The sequence below is a fragment of the Prinia subflava genome, chromosome 7 (genome assembly GCF_021018805.1).
Source record: "Prinia subflava isolate CZ2003 ecotype Zambia chromosome 7, Cam_Psub_1.2, whole genome shotgun sequence".
NCBI lineage: Eukaryota > Metazoa > Chordata > Aves > Passeriformes > Cisticolidae > Prinia > Prinia subflava.
Window position 1 is genome coordinate 5,544,708 of NC_086253.1, and position 9,004 is coordinate 5,553,711.

Sequence of the window (9,004 nt, forward strand, 5' to 3'; positions counted from 1 at the left end):
TTGTTAAATGTCAAAGTTATCAGGAGCAGTATGAGTTCATTTCTTTACAGTAGGGGACATATAGGAATTAATTTGTCTATAAAGGTGGAACATTTAGAGGTTGTTAAATTCCAGATGTTTGGCTGAAGCCTTTTGATGCTATTGATATTTCTAGCAGTCAGTCTGATTATCTGTCTGTCATGAATTTTTAGCCACTGAATAGTGTGGAAGCTGTAGCAGAGGAAGAAGAGAACATTGTTGATGCAGAACCTGATGAAGGGGATGGTGATGCTACAGAAACAAAACGGAGGAAGAACCAGGAAGAAGAGGTAATGACTTTATAGGTGCTCAGCACTGCTCTTCAATTCCCTATTTCTTCTGTGTTTGACTTGGGAAGGAAAACTTCCACTGAAACAAAATGCTGAAAGAAACCAAACCCCACTTGAGAGGGGATGGGAAGGTGTCAGCTTTGGGCTGAAGAGTTTTCATCTGGGGCTTTTCTGAAGCCCTGTTCTTCAGGCATTTGGGTGGATGTGTCTGGCCATCAGGCTGGCTGTGCTGAAGTTCACCGTAACTTTACCTTTTGCTAATTTCATGCCATTAATTGTTTTTAATTTTTTTCCATGGTTCTTAAAGAATAGTCTCCCTGCATGTTTCTCTGTGTTCAGTACATCATAATTAGATCTTAGAAGAGGGAGTGCTGTCATTTTAGCAAGAGGGTGAGGTAAATGAAAATCCTGAGGGAATCCCATCATCAGAATTGGATTATGGGAAGAAATTGGACTTTCTCAGGGAGAGAAAACTAAATTCTGCTACAGTCCAAACATCCTGTAGCATCTCTGTGCTGAGAAACAACAGTAAGATTATAAAGAAATAAAGACTGAACTGAATCTGTTGTATTCTTTTCTTTACAACAAAATTGCATTTTCTTTGTGCCGTAGGGACAAGATCCTTGCAACTCAGCAGTGAAGAACATTCCAGAATTAAACTGTACAGGTTCTGGCTCACATAAACACAATGTTATTTCCTTGCAGGTTGATTATGAGAGCGAAGAAGAGAACGGGGAAGAAAACGTTAAAGAGAATCCAGAAGATGAGGAGGCTGAATCTGAAAAAGAAGAAGGGACTCCTGGTGCTGAAGAGGATCAGAACAGTGCAGAGGGGGAAGATTCCCAGCGTCTTTCCTTTGTGTCTCAGAGTAAGAAAGGGAAAGATCGATTGCTTCAGTCAGCAGAGGTGCGAGTGAGCGCTGTCGTGGAGAGCCACCCATCCATTCAGGATTACACATTTGACACCGAAAATGAGCTTTGGTGTGAGGTAAGGTGGAGCCTCTGTGGGTGGTTGCACAGTGGTTGCATGGAGCTCCTGTAACAAATGGACCTTTTCAGGCAGTGCTGCTCTCTTGTCTCAGCAATTCCATATGAATACAGAAAGTTGCACTACAAATGCATTTTTTAGTAAGTTTTAGTAATTTTTCATTTTCAGAACAGCTCATGTAACTTTTTCTAAAAACAGTTTTTTGACAGGTTTATCGTGTTTTAATCTTTTAATAATGATGGTCTGCTGTGTAGCCCATGAATAAAAGTGATGGATGGACTGTTGCAAAAAATGTAAACATCTTAAAAAACAAAAAAAAACCTCAACAAGCATGTACCTGTCCCACTCCAAAAAACAAAAATGCCATCCCAAAAAGCTGTCCTTGTAAATTCAGAGACTTTGAAAGCAATGTGAATGAATGATCCTGGGATGGGGAGGAATCATTACCATGATTCATCTCTAATTCCAGTCAGACATTCACATTCCTTAACACACCACGAAGGTGACTCCATTTGTCTGCTTTTTGCCTGTGTAATAAACACCAGTCACTCGCTTTTGGGATTTTTGGAAATTTAATAAAAATAAAAATGGTTATAAAAAAATAGTAATACAAATACAGTAATAAAAGTTAAACAATTTAGAGTAGGACAGTTTATGAGACAATAATAGCAAAGAGATACAGCCCGGGCCGGGTACCTCTTCCTGAACCAAAGTGAGCCAGGAAAAGGACCCCATTAAAAGAGAATTTACCCCTTAAGAGGAGTCACCTCATGATTATGCATATTTTATTTAAAACAAGGCATTTTGCCTGTTACTCATCAAAAACTTTCTGTTAATCCCTCAGGCGCCTCTGAGTCTAAGTCAGGCTTGAAGAGGTTCATTTCTGTAGATAAGGAACGCCATAAATCCTTCTCCTCTGGAAATTTAGGGATTTCTATAATTGTTATCTCTGTGCGAAGAACCCCCTGATTATCTTCTCCTTCTCCTGAGCTAATAAAAAGAATATCTCACACACATAGCTTCTATTTCAACTACTAGAGCTTAATGTTAATTACAAAACTACATTCACTATACTATTCAAAAGTTAATACAGCATAACTTTTCAACCTAGCATAATACATATAGTAAATATCTGCGTAGAGCCATATAATATGCGTTTCTCACACCTGAAAAGAAGAGCCTGGTTACTGAGCCTGGTGTTCAAGGCTGCTTGCCCTGTGCTGGTTCTTTTCCCTTTAGGTTTCCTTGGCACTGCCACTGACCAAGGTGTACTTTGACCTCTCATCCCTGCTGGCGGCGCTGGCGCGCAGCACGGTGATCCACGAGGTGAAGGGCATCACCCGCTGCCTGCTGAACGAGAGCACCAACAAGGAGGGGGAGAAGGAATCCGTCCTCCAGACAGAAGGGATAAACCTGCCAGAGCTCTTCAGATACTCTGATGTGTGTAATCTGTTTCTAATCCCAAACCTCAGTGATCTTTTGTGTTCTGGGGGGAAGGTGGATGATGGATGTCATTTCAATTTCTCAGGGCTGACGTGTGACCTTTTCAGCTCTTGAACTGTCTTCCTCCTCTTTTTATCCTCAGATGTGTTCAGAGCTCAGCAGAGCCTTTTCTCAAGGGCAGCTTGCAAATCAGTGCTTGTGCAGCAGCCAGGGCCTAATGACAGATGATTTCACACCATTCTTCTCTCTCATGTCTCTCTAAATGTTACTTGAGGGACTTCTTCCATCTCAATGAATTGCAGTACTTGGAGATGAATAGTTCTGTTATCCCATCTAGCCCATAGCTGTCCAAATACAGGATTGTTTTAAGCTGCATCTTCTCTTTTGCTAAAAGTTCTGGCTGTCTGAGACACACTGGGCGTTGCATTGTGTTGTTTGGAAGACTTTGCTAGTTTATTTTGATAGCTTGCTTTTTGTGATTTTAGTGAATTTTCTCCTCTGGTGAATTTTAACTCCAATGCTCCTAGTCATGTATTTAATGCTGCTTAATATAAACCCTCAGAATAATTTTTGTCTTTGTGTGACTGAGCTGATGCCTACTTGTTCTGTAACTCTTTGTGCTGCTTAAGCTCATGAAAAACGGAAGAAAAAAATCTATCTTAGCTTAAGTTATTTAGAAATACAGAGCAGCTATTGTCCTGACTTGTATCTCTTTTTCTGCTTTCAGATTTTGGACCTGAACAGACTTTATTGCAATGATATCCATGCCATGGCTAAGAATTATGGAATTGAATCAGCCCTGAGGGTGATTATAAAGGAAATAAAAGATGTATTTGCTGTATATGGTAGGATTTCTTTGTATTTTTATAGTCTTTAATACCATTAAGATAGGAAAATGCAGCCACATGCTTTCAATTATGATTTTGCATTATTTTTCATTTATGTGCCTGTTTTTAGGTTGCTGGTTTTCATTGCTTTAATGATTTCAGAGTCTTTGGTGAAGACCTTGTTAGTTAATTATTAGGTTTCTTTTAATCAGTAGAAAATAGGTGAGGTTGAGTTTATTCCCCTTTAACAGAGTTCTTCCATTCTGATATATTTTTTGCAAGCTGCAAGTTTCAGACCAATATAATTTTTAATGTCTGAGCCAAGCCAACTGTTAGACTGTACAGTGGCCCTGAGAATAGGATCAGTCTTGCCTCACTTTGCCTTTTTAATGATGGGATCTAGGCTCTGAGTTTTTATATCTTTCCTAAAATAGCTGCACTGCATTGTCTGAACGTTCTTCTCTCAGGTAGGTGATTCAGAGAGCCCAGCCCGGGGAGGCTGCATGGCTTCTTAGGCACTCACTCACTGGAGTGGAACCTTGCTATGAAATAAACTATTGAAAATAGGGAGGATTAATACAGTGGGAATTTTAGCAAGCAGTTACACCAAACAGATTTGCCAGCTGGCAGTCCAGGATGGTCTGACCTTCAAGTTGTGCAAGAACTGCTCAGTAAATGTTGACAGAGCTGTTAATGACCCCCATTACACTGAGTCCACAAGTGTTATTTAGGAATAAGTGCATTGGGTTTTTTTTAGCCAAAACAGGGTTTTCTGTGAATGCTTGATGTCATGCACAGAGGACATCAGAACCTTTCTGTCTCTGGGGCCCAGCTAATCCAGGCCACCTCTGTCCTTCCCAGATGGAAAGATGTGTGGTCTCCTGTGGAAATAAGGATGGTGCAGACATGTGCTGATTTTATGCAGAGAAACTCTGCTGCCTTACAACATTCTTGACATTGCAGTTTCCCATCCCTTTCATTTCAATTTGGAGAGATACTGTTTTGTATTAGAGTGAAGTCTGCCTCAAATATCTGCCTGATATTTGAGGGGAGCAGTTAAGCCAGAGACACACTGCCAGAAGAATGTTAATAGAGATGTTCTCTAAGCTGGTTGAGTTCAAGGGGTTTGGTTTGAATCTGATTTGTTTAAAAAGCCCCAGAGACTCAACCCTTGAATGCTCTGATGATTGGTCTTTCTTGTGTTTTAAGGCATTGTGGTAGACCCTCGACACCTTTCACTTGTGGCAGATTACATGTGCTTTGAAGGAATTTATAAACCACTGAATCGCATTGGAATTCAGTCCAACTCCTCCCCTCTGCAGCAGATGACGTTTGAAACCAGCTACAAGTTCCTGAAGGAAGCAACAATGATGGGTAAATGGTTTAGTTTGAGATCTCTTGCTGCAGTATTTCACATCTGCTTGGTTTTTGTCGTAATTTTCTAGTATTCTGAGTAATGCATAATTGCATTAGAAAAAATGCCAGAGGCAGGAATCTTAATTATGCCCTGGCCTAGGAAAATATTCCAGATGTTTTTAGTAAAATTCTGTCAGCTTAAATAAAGCCAGCTCCCACATGTAATTTGTGGGGTCTGTGACTACTTTCTGTAAGAATTAGATCAGCGTTTTTACAACAAACCCTAAAGTTGCTAAGATTTGTTATAGCAAAGCTTTATAACAGACTACTAAATCTCTCTTTTTCTATCTCTGCTATTAAAAATGTTTTCTCTGCTTTGTTTCTTTGCCTGTGTTAGAACTTCATATCTTTTCCAGCCCTGCTATTCAGCATTTTCTTTTGAGAACACACCTCCTGGCTGTTACTTTGATTTAGCACTTTTCTTTTTTTTCCCTGAAACACAGACAAAGGGTCAGACTCATTTGTCTAATGGTAGATTTCTGATGCCATTTGAGATTCCCAGGAGTATCCTTCAGCCCTCTAGTTGCCTCTCTGGAAGGTGTAGAGATCACATGGCTGTGTGGATCATTTAGGACATTTGGAGCAGCACTGGCCATCTACATTTAAGCTGTTCTGTCAAAAACACCTTATGCTTTAAGTCTGTTAATTGAAAGCTTCTATGATCTCAGCCTTTGGATACTAATTACATCTCCCTTTTGCAAATAGACTTGGTTTCTGTCAGCTGCCAGTCAGGTGCTTGCTTTGCAGATGGTGCTGTGCTGTGTCCTTCCAGTTACAAATGGGGAGAGCTCTCCACATGATCTCTCCAGCTCTTGTCTTAAACTGTTTTGCACAGGTGTCAGAGATACTTCTACCAGTGAATTCATTCTTGCTAATTCTGGTTTATACCTTTTCTGCGAAGAAAGAAAGGGTTTTAATTAATAGCATTGGTTATGATTGACTTTAATTAATCTGAAAATTGTGAAGGTAAAGTGTAAATCCAGGGTGAAATTAAAGAGAAGAGGATTTTTCTCGCTCAGTTTCACCCTCTGGATTTATGTTGTATCACGTACTGACTTAGAAATGAAATCAGAGGAGGTTTTTGCCCAGTGAAACGTAATGTATGGATAATATTATGAATAAAGACATTCAGTGCACGCTGACGGAAGGGCAGGGTGGCTTGGCAGGAACTGCACTGATTACAAGCAGAGGGAGTTAATGATTTCACCACACTGGAAATCAAAGCCATAATGGGGATTGCAGCAGCCTGGATCTAATTTACTTTAACATAACTGATAACTTGACTGTACAGTTGAGGAGGCACTGCGAGGGTGCCTGGGGCTGATGCCCTGAGCAGTAGGAAGGGAAGGAGGAGGTTTGTGAGGACGTGCACAGCTCAGGTGGGCACAGGCTGCTCAGCAGGGCTCCTTGAGCAGGGAGCAAACTGCATCAGCAGTGAGATGCCCTGGGCTGTTTGCTCAGAGAATGACTCTCTGTTGACATCACATGAGCAAACAGGGCAGCATGACTGTCCTATTTAAGGGTCTGACAAAGGGCCTTGTTTTTCTTCAGCTGACACACATTGAGGAGCAGCTATTTCATTATCCAGCTGTGGCTGAGATCAGAGCAGTGAGCACACGCCATTCACAGAGCTGTGTATGCTCCTGCCCCACCCTCTGCATGATGGAAAGTTGAGGACATTTTGCTCAGTAGAATAAAGATAACCAAACTTTGCAGAAGTTTAACAGTTTTGTTTCCTATTTCCTACTGCTCTAATGATAAATTTTCAGCTTGCTGTAGTTAGGATGAATGAAAAACAGGCTGAGTGCTTACAAAAACAGTGGAAGCAAAACAAACCCAGCCAGACATGTCATCTGGAGTGCTTCCAAATTCCTGTGACACTATTTCACTACAGTGAGTAACCACAAAATCAGAGGAATGCATGGAATGCCTCTCCAGTGGAAAGTTCTCTTCGTATCTAGCCAGAAGGATTTAAAATACACATCAAAGGGATTCACACTACAAAGGAAAAAGGCAGCAATGACAAGGGAATCTTTGTGGTTTTGCCTCACATGTATTTTTTAGTGATCTATTTAATCACCAGAATGCACTCACTGGAAGGTCAAATCTGTGTTCTCTTAGAATTCAGACTGTTTAGTCTTTCCATGGAATCAGGAGATTTTAGTAAGGTGTGGCCTAATTATTTGCTTCAACCAAAGATGGGGATGAGATAATATTTGTTGTAGGAGGGATAGGAAGAGTTCTGGACTTTTAACTCCCAGAAATCCCAATTCGGTGTGAACAGCAGGTATGAACCTTTCTGAACCTGGGGATGCTGAACCAGATGGCTTCTTGCACATAAACCAAAATGGTTTTGTTCCAGCACTGACCTTGGAGAAACCTTTGGGAACCTCCTGATCGGATTTTGTTTGAATTCTGTTGCAGGTGCCCACGATGAGCTGCGATCCCCTTCGGCCTGCCTGGTGGTTGGAAAAGTTGTCAAAGGAGGGACTGGCTTGTTTGACCTCAAGCAGCCCCTGACATAGTGTTTTGGTGGTAACTTAAGGATCTGATTGAAATGTTCATCATGAGAGCTGCATCTGCTCTACAGCCACACAAGGAGGGCATGTGCTGTGTCTCCAGACGTCTTTCTGTGTCAATGGCTTTCTTTATCTGGATACCCAATGAGCCTTGTGTGTTTAATGAGTATAGGAGCTGTCTTTTGATCCAAAGAAACACTTATTTACTGTTCATCAGTGTAAAAAATGAGGTTATTTGTTTACACAGAAAAGAATAAAATGCAGGAGTCGGTCTGGGTCTCAGGCTGTGCAGCAGTTCTGGCAGGCAGAAGTGACAGCAGAATCTGTTCATGCTGTCTGACTTCTGTGGGGCAGAATCTCATCAGGGTGGGTAGTGCCAGCTGCCATGTGGTCATTATGACAAATTTCCAGTACTGGAAATAGCATTCCAAACTGGCAGGTGCAGCTGAGCACTGCTGTGCTGAACCTCAGCACTGCATTAGAGCATCTGTGCTCTTCTTTTGCTGCACTTGGCTGCACTGACATGAACTTGTATAAACTTCAGAGGATGCATTTTCCTATTCTGCTGCTTCATTTATTAAAAATGTGTCTGTGACACAGCTGTTAAATTTCTTTTAGCTGAAGAGTGGAATTCAGAGTTTTCAAAGTTTCTATAGGCATTTTCCAATGCTCTTTTAACTTTGGGTAGAACAGATCTCACACAGTGAGAGACTTGACTTTTGCTAAAGATTTCTTCCTTAAATGCCAACGTGAGCTGCTGTAGGAGTGACTATGCAAAAGACTCCTGTAAGAATTACCAAAACAGAGATTGTAATCTTTTTTTGCTTAAATATTCTGTATCAAAGAGGATATTTAATAAAAGAAATTGCAAAGAAATGTCCTGAATGCTCTATTATGCGGTTGTGTTACCAAGGGGAGTTCACTTTTGACTCTTGATGGCTGTTAAAATCATGTGGCCCAGGGTTGTTTCCACTCCTCAGAATTCAGACTCATTTATATATTCTATTTTAATCAGGATGTAGTGCACACAAGTAGTTAAAGCTCTTTGGAATTTGCTCACTGCCATCCAGGCAAGTTTTCTAACAGAACTCAGTGCTGATTATTCTCACTGGGATCTCTGCACCAGTGGGAGTGAGAGCAGAGAAGAGCCGCTTCCAGCGGGGCTGCACTGAAGGGGATCAGATCAGATAGTGGGAGATGTTGATTTTAGGATTGTGAAAGAGCCTCTGTGGAGTCTCTGGATTGACTCTGTTCTGCCTCAGCCCCTTAGAGCCGTGTCACATGTCCTGCCAATTGCACTGAAGCTTAACAAATGCGTTAACTCAGCAGGTGTCCAGTTTCACTTGGCAAATCTCTGTAAAAGATTTCCCCGTGTCTTCCTCCAGTCTTAGCACCTGCTTTGTAGTTGTCAAAAACATGTCATTCAGAAAGAGTCGTGAGAGACTCAGTTGGATACAGTTTAGCAAACAGATGGGAAAGAAAAAGCATTGAACAAAAAGGCTTT

General features: G+C 41.2%; 1 protein-coding gene across 1 annotated transcript in view; it reads left to right on the forward strand.

The window, feature by feature from the left end:
- Positions 1-8,380, forward strand: part of POLR1A (RNA polymerase I subunit A) — a 29,347-nt gene extending 20,967 nt beyond the window's left edge. Inside the window, exons 29-34 of the mRNA XM_063401430.1 lie at positions 192-308; positions 1,014-1,295; positions 2,535-2,735; positions 3,466-3,583; positions 4,775-4,939; positions 7,406-8,380. Of these exons, the coding sequence (XP_063257500.1) occupies positions 192-308; positions 1,014-1,295; positions 2,535-2,735; positions 3,466-3,583; positions 4,775-4,939; positions 7,406-7,506 (984 nt within the window). The 3' untranslated portion in view covers positions 7,507-8,380. The remainder of the gene's footprint in view (positions 1-191; positions 309-1,013; positions 1,296-2,534; positions 2,736-3,465; positions 3,584-4,774; positions 4,940-7,405) is intronic.
- Positions 8,381-9,004: the final 624 nt, after the last annotated feature.